Source organism: Bufo gargarizans, chromosome 2 (genome assembly GCF_014858855.1).
Source record: "Bufo gargarizans isolate SCDJY-AF-19 chromosome 2, ASM1485885v1, whole genome shotgun sequence".
NCBI lineage: Eukaryota > Metazoa > Chordata > Amphibia > Anura > Bufonidae > Bufo > Bufo gargarizans.
Window position 1 is genome coordinate 237,111,265 of NC_058081.1, and position 21,682 is coordinate 237,132,946.

The following is a 21,682-nucleotide window of genomic DNA, read 5'->3' on the forward strand; positions in this document are numbered from 1 at the left end:
ACCACTATTTTACCCCAATTACAGAAACAAGGATAAATGGATTTACTTATGTTTAAAAGAACATATATACCTCAAAGTCAGTAGTATCAGACCACTATTTCCCCCCAATTATAGAATCAAGGCTGAAAGGATTTACTTATGTATAAAAGAAAGTGAACACCCCAAAGTCAGTGGTATCAGACCACTATTTCACCCCAATTACAGAATCAAGGATGAAAGGATTTACTTATGTATAAAAGAATGTGAACACCCCAAAGTCAGTAGTATCAGACCGCTATTTCACCCCAATTACAGAATCAAGGATGAAAGGATTTACTTATGCATAAAAGAACGTGAACACCCTAAAGTCAGTAGTATCAGACAACAATTTCACTCCAATTATAGAATCAAGGATGAAAGGATTTACTTATGTATAAAAGAACGTGAACACCCCAAAGTCAGTAGTATCAGACCACTATTTTACCCCAATTACAGAATCAAGGATGAAAGGATTTACTTATGTATAAAAGAACGTGACCACCCCAAAGTCAGTAGTATCAGACCGCTATTTCACCCCAATTACAGAATCAAGGATAAATGGATTTACTTATGTTTAAAAGAACATAAATACCTCAAAGTCAGTAGTATCAGACCGCTATTTCACCCCAATTACAGAATCAAGGATGAAAGGATTTACTTATGCATAAAAGAACAAGAACACCCTAAAGTAAGTCGTATCAGACAACAATTTCACTCCAATTATAGAATCAAGGATGAAAGGATTTACTTATGTATAAAAGAACGTGAAGACCCCAAAGTCACTAGTATCAGACCTCTATTTCACCCCAATTACAGAATCAAGGATGAAAGGATTCACTTATGTATAAAAGAACGTGAACACCCCAAAGTCAGTAGTATCACACCACTATTTCACCCCAATTGCAGAACCAAGGATGAAAGGATTTACTTATGTATAAAATAACATGAACAACCTAATATCTGTAGCATCAGACCGCAGTTTTACCCTAATAACAGAATCAAAGATTACTGGAATTACTTATGTATCAAAGAATGCAAATAACCTAAAATCTGTAGTATTAGAACACATTGTATCCCCAATTAGTGCAGCAAGGTGTAATAGAATAGCTCCTATTAGCCAAGCTTTGCACTGTTCTATTGTCCCCTGCATTCTCATTATAGTGTGGATAAAGTCTCCCTATTATCTTCCTACACTATCTCAGTGCTGTCCCTGAACTGTTGAAAACTACTATTTTTCAGATAAAGTCTTTCAAAATCACTTTCCCTAGCACTTGACACATCTGTCCCTATGCTCAGTTCACTGTAAAATGGAGGACACCAGGCAGGATAAGGCTTTTTATACGGCTGTGACATCACAGGGGCTGGCTATCTGCTGATTGGCTGGCTGCATGACATTATGGGTGATCCCTCATTCCCAGGCTTTTTATTGTCACTTTGTAACATGTGCAGCAGCCATTTTCAAAAAAATCTGATTCATTACCACGAATCGCCAGAAATTCGGATTTGTGGCGAATCTAAATTTTACTGAAATTCGGATCAAATTCCACTTCATTAACGTCATTAAATTCCACAATTGCTCAACACGACTAGCAATAATCCCTATAATGACTACAGTACTGTATAAACCTTATGTACACTGCTATCATTTTCCTTTGCAGTACAGCATCTGATTTGGATGCAGTTCTAACAGAAGAATTCACCCTACATATGTCCACATAACCAATAAATCAATATCCAACAGGGTAAACAGATGGAAACTAGAAGCATCAATGACAGTTTCATTGCTTTTTAATTGGGAATCGAGCCAGGAGAATGTATAACTTGTACTGTCTTTGATTTCCTTCCAGAATACTTTCTTTTCTGTAAGAAAAATTTAACCAACCATTAGATTAGAACTTCCTTACACTGACCTGTTCTCATTTCCATCTTTTAGTTTAACAGCAATGCTCATGATGTCAGCTGCTTCCACCATCTTGTTCAAGCAAATGTGAGAAATAAAAAGGTTCTTAAAGACGCAGTCTATAACATCACTGCCAAAGGAACGACAGACTACAAGCAAGGCTTCAAATTTGCTTTTGATCAGCTTCGTAATGTAAGTATTTAATATAATGACAGTTATTTATCCCATACTATAACTATAGAGATGAGCAAATTCATTCTAAGTGAATCTGATTTATCACAAATTTCACAAAGATTCATGTTGCAGCTTTTCTTTACACTCCTCAGCGTACCTGGACCTGTGGTGGTAATCATTCTTATCTGATCCCTACCGTTGGGTTCCAGCTCCACCACCACCCAGCAGTTCTGCCGGTCTCAGGTCTTGCCACATCATTATTTATTTTGATGTGGATTACATGACTCCTGCAGCCAGTGACTGGCCACAGTGGTCACACATGTAGTACATAACCTAGTGATGGGCCGCATGGATGACTTGTCACAGCTGTGGTCATGTGATCCTTATCAAACTTAATGTTTACATGGGGAGACATGGGGCCTGTAGGGCGGGCAGGGCAGTGATGGAGCTGGAAACCCAGTGGTAGGGGTCAGGTACGTATGATTACCACCATGGGTCTGAAGAAAAACTCACTACTGGTGAACTACCTCTTTAAACCATATTTCCACAAGTGGTTTAGTGACATAGACACCTTTAGAGAAACTTTTTTAAATTATCGTACTTACATGTATTTTGAATTAAAACATGTTTGTAAGGTCAACTTTTATTTGGGCATAAATCAGATTATAAAATCATTCAGCAGTTAGACCAGAGTTGGAAGCTATGCCTTCAGATAGTTGATCTCATGGATTTTCACACAAAAAGCATTCTGTAGCTGCTGTGTATTGTGAAACATAGAAGCTGCAGAAGACCAACAATACAAAATGTTTAAAAATAAAGTTAAAAGGGTTTTCTGACATTTTAATACTAATGAACTATCCTCAGGATAGGTCATCAGTATCTGATCGGTGGGGGTCTGGTACTCCCAACGATCAGCTGTTTTGAGAAGACACTGTGAGCGCCACTTCCTTCTCACAGCTTACCAAGGAGAGTGCCGTACATTGTATAGCATCTGTGCTTGGTATCGCAGCTCAGCCCCATTCACTTGATTGGTACTGAGCTGCTCCTAAGTCATGTGAACATTGAACATGATGTCACTGGCCTAGGAAAAGCAGCGTGAAGGCCAAGGCACTCACAGGAGTGCATCTGCCTTCTCGAGCAGCTGATCAGCGGGAGTTCCAGGTGTCGTACCCCCACCAATCAGATACTGATGACGTATCCAAAGTTTAGGTCATCAGTAAAAAATAAAAATCTCGGAAAGCCCCTTTAAGACAAATGGTTTCAAAATTGACCATAGCCTTTAATGATTTGCCTAAAGGAGGGAAATGTTTTTGAAGACTATTAAGTCCATATCAACTCATGCTTTTCTATATCTTTTCATGTTTTTCTTCCAATTAGTAACCCCAAGTACAGAACCAGTTCAATCTATCCTAGAAAAAACTTTACTCTGTTGCTAGATGCCCACACATGTTTTTAGCAGCAAAACACATATGATAAAAGTCATCTGGACCCGCCAATATTGTCTGGAGAGTTGAGCTTCCTCATAGGAGCAACTGATCTAATGAAGGAGCCTCTATGCTCCATAAACATGCAAATCTAATATTTAAGGTTGGCCAATGCTACATTTGCTTCTTTTAACACTAACGTTTTTAACATCACATAGATTTGTCTGCAGAAATATACTTACAGCTTTTATATTTAAATAAACTCCAGGTAAAAAGTAATGGCTGTGTTATGTATAGTGCAGGACTTGAGAGCGTGGTACATGACAGAGGGATGCAGGAAATATCCTTTGACTGCTGAAGTCAAGCACTGTCCTCTTCTGCCATGCACGAGGCATAATGTAGAATATAAGTTTGCCCAGTCTGGAGTGTTCCTTTAAAGATTTTTTCATAATGACTAATTCACACTATGTCTTTAACTTAGATAGACTGTACTGTGTGTGTAATATTAATACACATGTATGTATGGTAGGTATTCATGTATATCTGTATCTTATTTAGTGATACTTCATTTTCTAAGCAAAATCAGATTTCCTCCTTAATCATTCTCTGATAAAATTTTGCTCACGTAAAATTGCTTCATAGAAGGTGTCCAATTTCCCAAAGGCTTTAATGAAGGATTTCCTTTCCAAATACCACTTTTTCCATTTATGAGAGATATACTTATTAGTCAAATAATGTTGCTACAGTTTAGCCTATAAAATGAAGAGAAGAGCTGTGCAAGATTGTGAGGCTGATATATCTGGGGAAATTAAGATACGGAGAGTCACAGACTCTGGGGAAATAGAGATAATCAGTCTTTGCTGGAATCAGTTATGTATGACTAAATAATAATTTGACATTCTATATATCCTCCCAGGACAGTTACCCCACAAATAAGAAATATTACCTTTCATTAAACCATAAAACCAAGCAGTTGAAGCTTCAGGATGAACTGTAGAGTATGAATCCCACAAACTGATATATCAGATGTTTATTAGGTTTTGTAAGATTAGGTTAAATAATCCCAGATGATCTTGGAAAATGTAAAGTAAATATTTGTAAATATTACAGATTGTAATTTAGATGAGTTTCTTCAATATGTGTCATATTACTTTCTGCGTATATTGTGTCTCCCTGCGTAAAGTAGACGGATGTTTTTCTAAATCACTGGCGATATCCACATTGTAGAGAAACAAAAGTAAAAGAGGATTATTAAGACTTAAAACTTTAGTTAAACAAATGAGCTTTGGTTTTTCCTATTCCGAATTTGATATAGAAATTCCAAATGAACACAAATTGCAGCTGAGATTTGTTTACCGTGTACATTGAGGAATACTTTTCCCTTAGTGACTCTGTGGAAGACACAGAAATATACAGGGCAAATATTGTTCAAATGACTTGGCCAAAAAGAGTGTCTTTCCTATCAAAATGACCTCTGTCCATATGCTTTCTGAGGTGCATTATACAAGGGGGGTCTTCTTTAGGACCCCAAATATAAACCACAGTGGAGAGGCAATACAAATAGTCCTGTTATACATAATACTATATTATTAATACAGTGTGATAATTTAATACTATAGCTGTCATATTTCCCCCTAGTATTAGCACACCCTCTGCCATCAGTTCATTGTATCCGGGGATCCTCTTTAAAGGACACCTGTCACAGGTTTCATGCTATACTAACCACAGGCTGGGTGAAATGTTGTCAGGCTCCCTTATTATAATGAAATGACATTTTAAAAAGAGATAGGCACTGGAAAAAGGGTCTGCTGGGCAGCTCCCCTCCATATTCCCCTAACTTGGCTCAACTTTATTGACAGGTCTCTCCTTACTTGCATATAGGCATAGATGTGTCAAGCAAGCCGAGTCTTGCAGGGAGAGGTTAAAAGGTTGCAAATTATGTTTTCTATGAAGAATGGCAATATTTTGAATATTTTTTAAATATTTCAAATTAGATTTAAAAATATATTGTGCTTTTGCCATACCACTGACCCTTATCCTGCCAATATTTTATGGGGATGGTTGTTAAAGCACCAGGGAAATACTAATAGGTACCCTTGTAGCTTGTAGTAGATGGAGGTACCTGGAATGGAGTCATCTTATTGAGAATTTCTCATCAGAAAATGGCCTACTCAAATCATATTTTCATGCTAAACTTTTTTTTAAAGTGTTTTTGGTGGTTATTTAGAATTTTCTATGTCAATATCTATATTAAAAAAAACATACAATTCTGCAGTTTTCCCGCTAGACACTAAGCCTAATAATACGGGCCACTTCTTGGTGTGTGAATATCATTTTACTGCAGTTATCTGCCTATTGTTACATGCAGGATTAGAATGACATACGGTATATCACCTATACTGTAGATAACACATGATCCACCATTCACAGGAGACACCTAGAAAACTCACCCAACAGAAGTCAATAAAGTTCCCTCCTGTCCATTGCGTCTATGGCCAATGGTGATTGCTGTAAAGCATATCTCTAAATGCTGTTAAGAACAGCTCAGGTAAGATGGCAGCCCCCAGAAAATTGATGAGGAAATAGAAAATTAAAAATGATTTAGTTTTAACTGCCCTTTCCCCTTCAAAGGGCTTCAGCACACCCAACAATACTTGGCTATGATAAGAATGCTTACACTGGACCACATAATGTAAAAGCGAATAGTGGCTTTGACTAGTGACACCAACTGTAGTGCGCCTCTTGTGGGAGATCTGAATTGCTTTATTCAGGTCTATTTTAAACTCAGTATACAATATCTAACTTAGAATAATGTGTGTGTATACCCATTAAATAAATCTTATCTTAAACCATGATACTTAATTCATGGACTAATATCTATGAGGCTGGATGCTGTTATATTGCTTTCATCATGTCACGGTAATTTAATACCCAATATGACACTTTTTCATTGCTTATATATTTAGTTGCTATAATTTGCTTGTTTAAAATGTCATTGTAATTATTATTTATAAGAGGTGTCCAAAATATGTAAACACATTGTTTTTTAATGACATATCAATGATAATCTTCCTGCAGACAAATGTATCCAGAGCGAACTGTAATAAGATCATCATGCTGTTCACCGATGGAGGAGAGGATAAGGCGACAGAAACATTTAAGCTATACAACAAGAATAAAACAGTGAGTACTGTCCTAGTACACAATGTGTGTCATAGGAATATCTACAAGTATAATATCCAGAACTGCTTGTTATTGTAAGGTGAACTCGGCATTGACAGCACAGGGCAGAGTGGTGTGATCCAGATGGGCAATCTATCACTATTTCCTTGTTGGTCAGGTTTTTGTGATCAAAATTTGCTTCTCCAAACCTATAAATGTTTTTTTTTTCTTTCTTCTCCATTGGGTTAAATGGGGATCTATACAGTTCAATCACTGGCGAAGCCATTTCTAAAATGACCATCACAGTGAATCAATTTCAGGTGATGTCTAATGAGCTTTATATGCCTGAGACAGCATTATTGTCTCTTATTCCTACTCCTCTAAAAATCTACAAAAAATACCTACTTAGACACTTCTTATCAACCGCAATACTGAAACATGTAAGATATTGGAAAGTCTTAGGTTTCACATGGTGCACTGACCGACTGACCGAGTCAAATGGTGTTTGTTTAAAGTTGCATTTCATAGGACCTGATGTAAAGGGACAATTGATTGATTCAACTTTATTGTCATTACACGTATAAATACAGGGTAATGAAATGCAGTTTGCATCTAATCAGAAGTGCTGATGCGTACATACATACAGATATGCAGATGTGCTGATGTATACATATATACGGACAAACATTTGTTATTAAGACCAGGATGTTTCTAACTTTTATATGATTGGAGCTTTATAAGCCCTTCTTATTTAATGCCCATGTGAGATGAGCAAATTGTGGTAAACTCTATTCAGGTCCAATCCGATTCTTTTTGATCCAAATTGTAAGTGCTTCAATTGTCCTCCCTCTCCCTTTCTCACTCTCTCTCTGTCTCTCTCCTCCTCCCAAAAAGTTCTCCCAAATTAAATCACCTAAAATTCGAATTCTATAGAATACTAATTTTAAAAATGTTTATTTTGTTTACAAATTTGGATTGAAATCTACACTTTTCACTAATTATTATAACTATTACAATTTTTACTTTCCCTCCTCCTTTCTTCCCTTTTGCGTTCCTGTCTTTACCTGTGGTTACTAGTGATGAGCGGCAGGGGTCATATTCGAATTTGCGATATTTCGTAGTATATTCATCGAATATTTGGGATTTCTAATATTCGTTAGTAGTGTTGATTGTGAATTTTCGTAATGCAAATTTTTGTAATGAGAATTTTCATAATGCAAATTTTCGTAATGAGAATCAATGAGATTGTGAAAACGCAGATCCGATGGTATATTCTAACCCCCCAGGCGTTCCCATGGTGACGGGGATGCTTGTCGGGGAGGAGTATGCCAAAGTGGAACAACTGTACAGATAAAAAGAAAAGACAAATATTCTAAAAAACAAATATATTTGTTTTTTTAGAATATTTATAATATTCTAAAACAAGAATATATAGCGATATAGCGAATATTCGATAAAAAAAACTAATGTAGAACAATTTAGCTAATATAGTGCTACAATTTTTTTTTTATAGTTGTAATTTTTTTCCAATATGGACTTCAGATGAGAAAAAAATTACAACAATTAGACAAAGAAGATTATAGCACTATATTAGCTAAATTGCTCTATATTAGTTTTTGGAATATTCGCTATATTGCTATATATTAGTTGTAATTTTTTTTCTCATCTGAAGTTCAGAATGGAAAAAAAAAATACAACTATTTAAAAAAAAAATTATAGCACTATATTAGCTAAATTGTTCTTCATTAGTTTTTGGGGGAATATTCGCTATATTACTATATATTCTTGTTTTAGAATATTATGAATATTCTAAAAAACTAATATATTAGTTTTTTAGAATGTTTGTCTTTTTTTTTTCTATACAGCTGTTCCACTTTGGCATACTCCTCCCCGACAAGCATCCCCGTCACCCTCCTTCTTTTGCATCAGCACTGGTTAATCCCTATGGAAATTCTCTATGACAGTAGGCTAGTGCATTGAATTGTAGGGTAGGGCCGGTTCTAGGTGAAATGGGACCCTGGGGCGAAAAACGATAAGGGACCCTGCCCCCCCAACACGACACTTGCTGACTTTAACGTCCCCCCCATCACTACAGAAATACAGAGACCCATACCTCTTACATCTATTGACATCTCCTTTGATGTAGATGTTCTCTGTCCTTGTCTTCCCCTTTCAGACCAGACCACCATTTTGTCGCCATTTTCCGTCTCTGCAGTTTGACAAAAAAATCTTAGTTTACTACTACCCCCAATATTATACTGCAGAAACAGATAATACCCCTGATAATACTAGTACCACACAGAACCCCTCCTATACAATACCCCTTCTTTGTGGCCTCAGTAGAAGCCCCCATAGTGCCCCATAATAATGTGCCAGTATCAAGTGCCTCTCCATGCCCCCCATGTGCCAGTAACAAGTGCCTCTCCATGCCCCCCATGTGCCAGTATCAAGTGCCAAACCCCCATGTGCCAGTATCAAGTGCCAGACCCCCCAATGTGCCAGTATCAAGTGCCAGTTTCAAGTGCCAAACCCCCAATGTGCCAGTATCATGAGCCAACCCTCTCATGTGCCAGTATCAAGTGCCAACCCCCCATGTGCCAGTATCAAGTGCCTCCCGCACCCCCCATGGGGCAGTAAAAGTCCGGTATAAAAAAAAATAACACTTATACCTGGCATGGCAGCGATGTGATGCAGGCCTCTTCCAGCCTGTGTCCCATGCTTTGCACCGGCCTCTGATAAGCTGTGGGCCTTGTGTCTGCAGCCTATCAGAGGAACAGGGAAGGGAGACGCCTCTCCCTCCCCTGCCCCACAGCACAACCATCTGTATCGCTGGCGATACAGATGACTATGGAAATGAACGCTTCCACAATGGAAGCGTTAATCTCCCTGTCACCTGCCGTTGTCAGGTGGTGGGCTTGGAGGCCCCTAAGGACTCGGGGGCCCAGGGGCAATTGCCCCCCTTGCCTCTATGGAAGCATTGGCCCTGCCGGGGTTGCTCATCCCTATCATCTCCTAGCCATCATGCGTGAAAATCGCACCGCATCCGCACTTGCTTGCGATTTTCACGCAGCCCCATTCATTTCTTTGGGGCCCACGTTGCTTGAAAAAGAATATAGAACATGCTGCGATTTTCACGCAACGCACAATTGATGCATGAAAATCACTGCTAATCTGCACAGCCCCATTTAAGTGAATGGGTCCGGATTCAGTGCGGGTGCAATGCGTTCACCTCATGCATTGCACCCACGCGGAAAACTCGCCCGTGGGAAAGGGGCCTTACACGTTGCATCCCCCATAAGGTCATACAAGACCTTTGAGGGACAGTTAAATTCTCTTTTTTATTTTTTTTTCACTGACATAGTAGCCCCAGTTACAAGGGAAATACACCCCCCAGAGAGGCTGTACAGCAGAATACAATGTTGTACAGCCTCAGTGCAGGGCTGATCGAGCTCTATGAAAGACCCGACAGCTCCTGCATTCTCCCAGCCCTGGTGGTCACATGACCACCGAGCCGGGACAGAAAGCGCATAGTGCTTCCTGATCTGTATACACAGCACTCGCTGAGCGCTGTTTATACAGCGATCTAGAAGGCAGGGACACCTGGGAACTGTCCCTGCCTTCTCCCTGGGGTGCCCTGCTGTCACTGACAGCGTGCAGCTGCCATCTCTGAATGGACGTTCCAGAATGTCCATTCAGAGATAAACATCCACCCATAGGATGTTTTTATCCTATGGGCGGATATGAGGTGGTTAAAAACATATTATAATATACACCTCAGCTGCTGCAGAACCACTTTTAGTCTTCTAGTTTAGCACCTAATTGTCTGGACCATTATTCTGTAAATGATCTCTACTCAAAGTCTGAAATCAATCAACATAACAATAAAAATTATTTTATTAATGGTGGCATTATTTCCTGTTGATGATATAGCGCTAATATATTCTACAGCACTATACAGGACATGACCACTATTCATATTAGGGACAATTTAGAAGGAAGTCAATTAACCTATCAGTATATTTGATAACAGTTTACATCCAGTTAAACAGTATCTGATACACATGCAAGTTGGATGTGATTAATCCCATTAACAGGCTATGCTGATAGTATTGTGTCAGGCTACGGTAGTTAGTTATGTACTCACTGATAAAACAGCTCTTTGCCTTGTTTCAGTGTCAGTTGAGGTACTTCAAGTCTTTATCCTCTACACACAAATGATACAACAGAAATCTTATCTGTCCAGAAAATAATGGTGAGTCTGCCGGAAGCTAATAAATCCTTCTCGGCGGTTGTTGCTGAGACACTGCAGCATGTAATTGCTCATGTGTGCCAGGCTGCCCAGAGGCAACGAAAAGCTGTCCTCTGTGGGAGGTGTATCGTCTGTGTCCTCTGTATCCCCACAGTCACGCACCAGTGATGGCCATGAGCTGGCTTGGGTGCCACCCTGCTGTGAACATGGTTCCTCCTCCTCCATCTCCTCCTCCTCCTCCACCTAGTCATCCTCCAGAACTGTGCCCTGGCTGGACAATTGTGTACCTGGTGTTTGTGGGTGCAGGAACCCACCCTCTGAGCCACTTGTGAATGACTGGCTGGAAACCCTATGAAATGATCCCTCTTCCTCCTCCTCCTGTGCCCCATCCTCTTCTATCATCGTCAGCAGCGTTTTTTCAAGGAGGCATAGAAATAGAAATACCGGCCCAAGAGTAAGCAGACTCCATGGATGACAGAAACAAGGAGGAATAAATATCTCTGAAAATAAGGACAGAGAAGGATAAAAACTGGATTTTATTGATCAGACAAGAACTCTACCTATAACACAGACTACAAGCAACTGGGAGCATCAGACTGAGCTGAGCATCTGAAGGTATCTAAAGGTAAGAGCACCCGGCTCCATCACCTGTCTAATAGTCCTTCTAGAGAGCACACCCCATAGAAGTAAAGAATATGGAGAGCCTGCAGAAAATGGAAAACTACAATTTAGAAAATGATAATTTAGAAAAAGAAAGCTCCAAGATTATAACTGACCATAGGATAGAGCTGGAGACTGCAGCCTCAGACAGCAGGGGGTCAGACACCCAGGAGATCACATACTGTGAAGGCCAGAGAAGCACTCAAGCGAGAAAGGCCATAAAACATGGCAAAATTAGAGAAAGACCAGAAACCCTTTTCAGTGATTTTACCCTAAAAGAAGAAGAAAAGAGAAAAACTAATGTGCTTTTCTATAGCCAGCAGCCCACTGTCTGGCACACAGCCCTGTGCAGGCATTATAAGAATATCACCAGTTGTGGCATCAACAAGGGCTGACAGATCAGGGTAAAAAACCCACAAAATGACAATGACGTCACACTCACCATCAACATGTACAATAACAGCACCAAAGTCATCCAGGGCACTGAGGACAACCTCGGCCAGTTTGAAAATATCTTCCCTCATATCAAAGTCCAGGCCAAAACCTACAAAGAACTAAGAGCAGTGGTGATCCTAAATCTACAGAGACAACCACTAGAGTCCCCCTAACCCCTACAGAGAAAACTACCATAAACCCCCCTTTAGCCCCATGTCCTAATTCCTCACACCCCTTCCTAGAGATCCCAAGAGATTACTTATCTCAGCTAGAAAGAGATTTTATACACTTTAAAGAGACGCTTCAAAGAAATTCTGGTGACAAAAATGCAAATGACCAAGTGGCTGAAGAGATAACCAGACTGAAGTGTGAACAGGCCTCAGCCCTGCAGGAAATAAGAGGTAAATTACAAGAACTGCAGCAAGAAAACACAGAACTGAGAGGAGAGATAGAAAAACTGAAATCCCAGACTTATCCCCTAATCAAGGAGAAGAACCCAGGGAAAGAAGGGTCTGAGAACCAAATGAAAGCCAGCAGCCATGACACCAATACATCAATGAACTGCCAAATGGAATTTACAGAACATGAGAGCAAAGCAAAGAACAGCAGAGTAATACAAGGGGGGCCAGAGCTGACAACCTCCAAAACACAACCACAGCCGACCATTACCAGAATCCTAACACAGCAGCTTCCTACAAAAAGCCCAAGCAGCAGGCAGGACACGATCATGAGCAGCAAGCCACAGTGCCCTGATACTGTTCTGATTATAGACGCCGATGGTAAATACTTGAAAACAAAGCGACTTTTCCCAGGAAAAAGAGTCAGTAAAATTTGCTGCTCTACTATCAAACAAGCAGCATCCATCATCAATAATCCATATTTCATCAAACCCAACCACATTATCATACATATAGGCACCAACAACTTCCAGGACCAGCACCAGCAGATAGCAGGACAACTGAACCAGCTAGCAGGGATGGCACAGCAGAAGTTCCCCAGCTGTAAAATCATCCTGTCATCTCTGCTCCCAAGAAAGGACATCCCTGAACACATCATCCAGAGCATCAACACACAGCTGGCAGCTAAAATCATCGCCATGCCAGAAATCACCGTGGCACAACAACCCTCCATAAACCATCATCACCTATATGACAATAAACACCTCAATAACCAAGAAGTCAGCCTTCTAGCCAAAGAATTCAAAGACATAGTGCTCAACAGAGACCCCCGGCCCAGACCCCATACAAGACAAAAGCCTATGAAAAAGTCACCAACAACAAATAGACCTGAAACCTCATACCCTCCTCAACAAACTGGAAATGGTGACCTTTACCCAAAATATGGCCATCAGAGACACAAACCATGGAGGAATCCACCTGCCTCACATAGAGTAATGCAGAGCAGAGACATTGAGGAGATAAAGACTCTGCTCAGCACTCTGTGCAGAACACTGACTGGACCAAACTGCTAGAATATGGCCACCAGTCAATAATCCAGCTTGTCCTGCTCAGGGCAGCTCATTATAAGGTATACGGACAAACAATTACATCTCTTATTGTCAGCAGCTGTAACATTCAGGGCCTGAATGCTTCAGCCTTTGGATGTAAGACACACGATCCAGACTTTACCTAAAGACTATAAAAACATTGACATACAGATCCTCCTAGAAACATGGACTAAAACAGAGAATAAATCCTTGGTGCCCACCGGATACAGGGAGATCTTTGTCCCTGCTCTAAAAAACAAAAGGGTCAAGCTGGGCCGGAGCTCAGGAGGAATATTAGTCTGGTATAAAGAGGAGCTCCATGAGCAGATCAGACCAGTAAAGAGAGGAGACAGCCACATCTGGGTAAGGATAGCCTGCTCCATCCTCACATCTCCGACTGACGTCTACCTCTGTGCAGCATACATAGCTCCACCAGAGTCTCCATACTTCAGTCTCGACAGCTTTGAGATCCTACAGAGGGAAGCCGCCCATTTTCAGGCCCTGGGCAATGTTCTCATCTTTGGAGACCTCAATGCAAAAACAGGGAGGGAGAGAGACTACCTGACAACTGATGGAAATGTCGATATATTTGGAGCAGACACTGACTGTCACAGCTCAGTGCACACCGAGGGGAACAGCTATGACGGCACAGTAAATAAAAGTGGCAGAACACTGCTGAACTTATGTCGAAGCCTCGGACTTCATATTCTCAATGGCCGCACCAAGGGAGACTCTCTTGGTAGATATACCATAAACTCCCATGTAGGCAACAGTGTGGTAGACTATGCCATCACAGATATGGACCCCAAAAATGTTGGTGGCTTCATAGTCACCCCACAGACACACCTGTCAGACCACAACCAACTGCTCCTATACATAAAATCCACAAGTAAAGTACCGGCACTAACATCTCAGCAGACCAGCCTCTTTAACCTACCTCCATCTTTTAAATGGTCCAAGATGTCAGCCCCAAAGTATATGGAGACCATAAACAGTGCAGAGATCCAGGAGATGCTCCATAACTTCCATAGGAAAGTGTATGAGCTGAATCCAGAAGGAGTAAATCTCGTGGTAAGGGACTTTAATAATATACTTTGCACCATGGCGGAAATGTCTGACCTCAAAAGATGCAACAAAAGTCCAAAAAAGCAACAACCCAACAGTTGGTTTGACCGGGAGAGTTAAGATATAAGGAAGGTGCTAAGAATGGCCTCAAATAGGAAACACCAAGATCCGAACAACCCCAGTCTGAGGGAAGCCTACAACAACATACAAAGGCAATACAAAAATACCATCAGAAAGAAAAAGCAAGGCAACATCTCAACCAAGCTTCCTCCAACTCCAAGATGCTCTCCAGGACTACTGCTTCTGGGAACTATGGAAGCAGATGGGCAAAACCAGCAATAACACCAACCTCCACATCCAAAATGGCAACATCTTACTCCAGTACTTCAAGGATCTTTACAAAGCCATCTTGAGGGAGGACCAAAGCATAGAACAAAAATAAATCACACAAAAAGCTGAAGGATATGGAGGAAAAAATCAAAGATTTCCAAAACCCTCTAGACACACCGATCAGACTGCAGGAGATAACAGAGAGGATCTCAAAGATAAAGAGTAAAAAAGCCAGCGGCCCAGATGGGATCCTTCTAGAAATGATCAAATACAGCCCGCCAGGTATCCAGGCCGCATTAGTAAAACTCTACAATGTTGTGCTGAGTGCCGGCTACTTCCCCCAGAGCTGGAACCAGGGCATCATCACCCCCATACACAAGGGGCGGAGACAGGTAAGACCCAGCTTACCCAGCCAACTACAGAGGGATATGCATCAGCAGCAACCTGGGAAAACTCCTCACTAGTATCCTGAATAAGAGGATCCTCAGCTTTCTCACCCAGCACAACATCCTCAGCAGAAGCCAAGCAGGCTTCATACCAAACCACCGCACCACGGACCACATCTACACCCTGCAGAGCCTCAATCAAGGGTCATGTCCACAATACAAAGCATGGAAAGATCTTTGTGGACTTTAAGAAGGCCTTTGACTCAGTGTGGCATCCGGGCCTATTCCTGAAAATTCTTGAAAGCGGAATAGGAGGAAAAACATATGATGTCATCAGAACTTTTTGCAGCAGCTCTGACATATTGGGGTAATTTTTAAGGAACCTCTGCACCAGTAAATTCAGCACATGCGCCAGGCAAGGGATGTGCGTCAAACCGGCTAGTCCCAGAGCTGCTACGAGATTTCTCCCATTATCGCAGACCACCAGGCCGGGCTTGAGGCTCACTGGCACCAACCACTCATCGGTCTGTTGTTCAAGGCCCGTCCACAGCTCCTGCGCGGTGTGGGGTTTGTCCCCCAAACAGATATGTTTTAAAACTGCCTGCTATAGTTTACCCCTGGCTGTGCTGAAGTTGGTGGTGAAGGTGTTACGCTGACTGGATGAGGAAGCGGAGTAGGAATCAACAGGAGACAAACTGAAGTGCCCTGCAATCCTCGGTGGTGGAAGGACATGCGCCAAACTGCAATCTGCCTCAGGCCCAGCCGTCACTGCATTCACCCAGTGTGCTGTTATGGAGCTATAACATCCCTGACAGTGCTTATTGGTCCACATATCTGCAGATGGCTTTGCCAGTGCACACCTGATTTTGTCCCCCACTTGGTTGTGCAGGGAAAGGATGGCACGCCTGGAAAAGTAGTGGCAGCTGGGCATGACGTACTGTGGCCATAAGGCTTTTAAAACTCTCCGTCTCCACCAGACGGATTGACAGCATTTCAAAGGACAGTAATTTTGAAATGCTAGCATTCAAGGCCAGGGATCGCAGGTGGGTGGGGAGGGGGTACTTCCTCTTCCGCTCTAGTGTTTGGGAGATGGAGAGCTGAACGCTTCCGTGGGACATTGTGGAGATGCTTGGTGACCCAGGTGGTGGTGTTGCGGGCAGAACCTCTGTTTGTGGGATGGCAGGTGCCACTGTTACTCCAGAGGTGGATGAAGAGGCCGAGACTGCAGCAGAAGAGGAAGCAGGAGGAGCCAGAGACCTTTCTTGGTTTTTGAGATGTCTACTCCACTGCAGCTCGTGCTTTGCACTTAAATGCCTGGTCATTAGGTTGTGCTAAGGTTTAGAATATTTATGCCTCGCTTCAGGATTTGATTGCACAGCGTGCAAACCACTCGTGTCTTGTCGTCAGCATATTGTCTGAAGAACTGCCACACCAGGGAACTCCTTGGAGCTGGCTTTGGTGTGCTCGGTCCCTTGGAGCTGGCTTTGGTGTGCTCGGTCCCTTACTGCGGTGGGCAGTAGCAGGCGTACTGTCTAGGGGACGGCCGCTCCGCTTTTGCACCCTGCTCCCTCTGCTGTTGTGCTGGTGGCTCTGTGCGACCACCACCTCTTCCTCTGAACTTTATAGGTCACTTTTCATGTAGGGTCGAGGACCTCATCGTCCTCCCCATCATCTTCCACCCAGTCTTCACCCCTGCCCTTCTTGACGGTCTGCACACTGCAGAAAGTCACAGTAGTTGGCACCTGTGTTTCGTCATCATCCGAGACGCGTTGCGGTGGTCCTCCCATGTACTCATCTTGAAACATAAGTGGTTTGGCATCTCTTTCACTTCTGGGGTAGGGCTAGGTGGATGGCCCTGGGAAACCCTGCTAGTAGAGATATCAAAAAGCAGAAGAGACTGCTGCATGACTTGGGGCTGAGACTGCTTGGCTGATTTGCAAGGGGGTGAGGTGAAAGACTGATGGACATCTGCTGCAGGTGCCAATTCTGATCTTTCAGCAGGAGACTGGGTGTGAGACAATGTAAAGGAACTGGAGGCACTGACAGCAACCCAATCTACTATCGCCGGTACTTGTTCTGGCCTCACCATTCGTAGAGTCGCATTAGGCCCGACCAAATACCGCTGAAGGTTCTGTCGCCTACTCGCACCTGAGGAAGATGTTTCACTTGTGCTTGTAGCTGGCACAGATCGACCACGTACTCTCCTTGCAACAAGAGCTCCACCAGCAGCACCACGACCGGGCCCATTTCCCTTATTTGACGCTCCTGATATTTCTCAAATTTAGGATCTTGCCCAAAATGTGTGTTTTTTTAATAACAGACAGAATATGACAACAGTATATAACGCTTGAATTTCTCACTGACAGATGCAGACAAGGCCGCAAATTAAGTATTTAGCCCAAAATGGGTGTTTTTTTTAAATAACAGAATATGACAGCAGTATATAACGCTTGAATTTCACACTGACAGATGCAGACAAGGCCGCAATTAAGTATTTTGCCTAAAATGTTTTTTTTTTTTTAATAACAGAATAGCACAGCAGTATCTAAATTGTGTATCTCACAATGACAGATGCTGCAAGGGCTGTAAAATTTATTATTTTGCCCAAAAATTTATTTATTTTTAATGACAGAACATGACAGCAGTATATAATGCTTGAATTTCACACTGACAGATGCAGACAAGGCTGCAAATTAAGTATTTTGCCTAAAATGTTTTTTTTTTTATTAACACAATAGCACAGCAGTATCTAAAGCGTGTATCTCACAATGACAGATGGTGCAAGGGCTGTAAAATGTATTATTTTGCCCAAAGTGGGTGTTTTTTTTAATAACAGAATATGCCAGCAGTATCTATCTATGATGAGCGGCAGGGGTCATATTCAAATTTGCGATATTTTGCGAATATTTTGTAGTATATTCGTCGAATATTCACGAATTTGAATATTCGTTAGTAGTGTTGATTGCAAATTTTTGTAATGAGAATTTTCGTAATGAGAATCAATTAGATCGTGAAAACTCAGATACAGTGGTATATTCTAACCCCCAGGCGTTCTCATGGTGACGGGGACGCTTGTCGGGGAGGAGTATGCCAAAGTGGAACAACTGTACAGATTTAAAAAAATATATTCTAAAGAACAAATATATTTGTTATTTTATTTATTTGTAATATTATAAAACAAGAATATATAGCAATATAGTGAATATTCGGGAAAAAAACAAACAAATGTAGAACAAAATAGCTAATATAGTGCTATAATCTTTTTTTTTTTTAATAGTTGTAATTTTTTACCAATCTGAACATCAGATGAGAAACAAATTACAACTATTAGACAAAGAAGATTATAGCACTATATTCAGCTAAATTGCTCTATATTCGTTTTTTTTTCATATATTCTCTATATTGCTATATATTCTTTTTGTTAATATTCTTAATATTCTAAAACAAGAATATATAGCAATATAGAGAATTATTATATTACAAAAAATTTGCATTACGAAAATTCTCATTTCAAAAATTTGCATTACGAAAATTCGCAAACAACACTACTCCTAAAGTGAAAGATATTGCTGCCTTCTCATTGGCCCACAAGCTAGAAGCAGGGAGGGAGCATGTGTACTGATTAAAAAAATCTTGAATATTTGCTATATTGCTATATATTCTTGTTTTAGAATATTACAAATAGTCTAAATAACGAATATATAGCAATATCGCGAATATAGTGCTATAATCTTCTTTGTCTAATAGTATTTTTCTCATTGAAAAAAATACAACTATTAAAAAAATTATTATAGCACTATATTAGCAAAATTGTTCTTCATTAGTTTTTTTAAAATATTAGCTATATTGCTATGTATTCTTGTTTTAGAATATTACGAATATTCTAAAAAATGAATGTATTCGTTTTTTAGAATGTTTTTTTTTTTTTTTTTTAATCTGTACAGTTGTTCCACTTTGGCATACTCCTCTTGACAAGCATCCCCGTCACCATCGGAATGCTTGAGGGTTAGAATATACTACCGGATATGAGTTTTCATGATCTCTTTGATACTCATTACAAAAATTTGCATTATGAAAATTTGCAATCAACACTACTCATAAAGTCAAAGATATTGCAGCCTTCTCATTGGCCCACAAGCTAGAAGCAGGGAGGGATCATGTATACTGATTAAAAAAAATCTTGAATATTCAAAATTACATATATATATATCACTATATTCTAAATATTCTCGAATTTTCAAAGTGCCGATATTCGCAATAAAAATTTGCAATTAGAATATTCGTGATCGACACTAGTGATTACCTGTGATTAGTGGGTCCTTAATGACTTAATGATATCATACTATTGTACACCATATGTTACTTCACATAGTCAATTTTTTAGCTTCATTTTTCCAATTAGCAAAAACGAATAAATGTATTGTTCACAACTACTGTTTTCTTCCTAGTAATAGAAGAACGGTTCACATTTTACAATTCATGTAACCCAACTCATACACAGAATTAAGTTATTTGAAAAAGATTTCAGCTCTGAAAACTGAACATTATGCTGAGTGATTAAGGATGCACCCAGTAGGGGACTACCTAGCCATATGTTCACAAAATGTATCAGAGTCCCTAACTACATTATTCAATGCTGTTACTTTTACAGTTAATAAAGAGACAGTACTTTAAAGGGACACTGACAGGCCCAATAACCATAATTAGCTGTACATATCCATGCACAGGTCTTCTAATGTGCATAAAAAACATATAAGTATCCCCCCTGTCCACATTATGAATACAGTAAACTCACGTTTTATAACCTGAAGTAATCGCTGAAGCATCAGCCCAACAGCTGTTTTGAAGCGCCGCCCAGCTCATCCATATTCACTTAGCTGGGCGGCTTCTGCAGTCCCCGACCTTCCCGAGATCCGGCGCATGCCCAATAGAAAGCTATGGGTGTCGGGCGCATGCGTAGAAGCTGAAAGCGAGTCCGATGCCCATAGCTTTCTATTGGGCATGCGCGGGATCTCGGAACGTCGGGGACTGCAGAGGCCGCCCAGCTAAGTGAATATTGATGAGCTGGGCGGCGCTTCAAAACGGCTGTTGGGCTGATGCTGGCTGGGCGCAAGAGAAGCTGAAACCCCGCCCCTTGGGCAGAAAGAACAGCGATTACTTCATGTTATAAAACGTGAGTTTACTGTATTCATAATGTGGACAGGGGGGGGGTACTTATATGTTTTTAATGCACATTAGAAGACCTGTGCATGGATATGTACAGCTAATTATGGTTATTGGGCCTGTCAGTGTCCCTTTAAGCAGGTTATTTGTAGATCTACTAATGTTTATTAGCTCTGCTCGATTTTGGACAGCCATTGTTGGTGGCTTGCAGTGCTCCTCTGTCCCAGTAGCCAGAAAGAGAGAAGTTAGTGCTGTAAAATATAAACAGGGGCTTTCTCATGTACCTCTTAAATTAAGAGAGAGCTCCCATTCCTCTATTATTATTACCTGCACCATTTCTTTATTAAAATTCAGTAAGATATTGTTCTGTTATATGGCTATGAAAGTCCTGGGTGACTTCCATATCTTTGAGATTTGCTTTTAAATGTAAAATACATTTAGCTGCCACAAGGTGTCAGTAGTGAGACACTGTAAAAATGATATCAACAGCAATCCCTTTTGCTAATTTCTCATAGGTGTTCCATGTTATTCAGGGATGAAGTCAATTTAAAGAGTATGAAATATAAATCAAACTGTGGTCCTTGAGCCACTAAAGATGTATTCTGAAGCCTACAAGCTGCTTTCATTTGTTCAGCTGTTTTCTAGAGGTTTGACGCTGTTTTAAATCAGGAATCCCCACAGATGTAACCCCTTTTGGACGTATTTTGGTGCAATTTAAGGCAGAATCTAGGCGCACCCTCATTAGTAAATTTGGGTCAATGTGAGCAATGTTTATAGCTGATAGTATTTCCAGTAGTGCCAGTCTCATCAAGAGTGGTTTTGGTTCAGGGATCAGCAACCTCCGGCACTCCAGCTGTTCTCAAACTGCAACTCCCAGAATCCTCCGTTCTCTTTTATGGAAGTTACAAGAACAGCCGAATAAGTGTGGATGCTGGGAGTTGTAGTTTCACAGCAGCTGGAGAGCCAAAGGTTGCTGATTCCTGTTATAGTACTTATAGTGCAAGCTATCAGTGAAGCACATATCTGTTCCACATAGAGAAAGACACGGAGTAGTACAATTACTCTATTACTGGTCTTGTAGGGACAGAGCTAAGATTAAACGTGCATGCAAATAGAAAAATATTGCCCCCTGTTGTCCAAGAAAATAGATTTTATTTAAAATATGCAGCCGAATGCCATGGCCGAAGCTTGGAATTTCTGCATTGGATTTGCAACTGCATTAACATGGAC

At 40.8% G+C, this 21,682-nt stretch overlaps 1 protein-coding gene across 11 annotated transcripts in view; it reads left to right on the forward strand.

Annotated features, from left to right (window-relative positions):
• The window catches only part of CACNA2D1 (calcium voltage-gated channel auxiliary subunit alpha2delta 1), an 840,216-nt gene that overhangs the window by 656,634 nt on the left and 161,900 nt on the right, over positions 1-21,682 (forward strand). For all 11 annotated transcript variants that reach the window (XM_044280115.1, XM_044280114.1, XM_044280117.1 and 8 more), the window contains exons 11-12: positions 1,952-2,110; positions 6,595-6,699. In XM_044280115.1, coding sequence (XP_044136050.1) covers positions 1,952-2,110; positions 6,595-6,699 — 264 coding nt within the window. The remainder of the gene's footprint in view (positions 1-1,951; positions 2,111-6,594; positions 6,700-21,682) is intronic.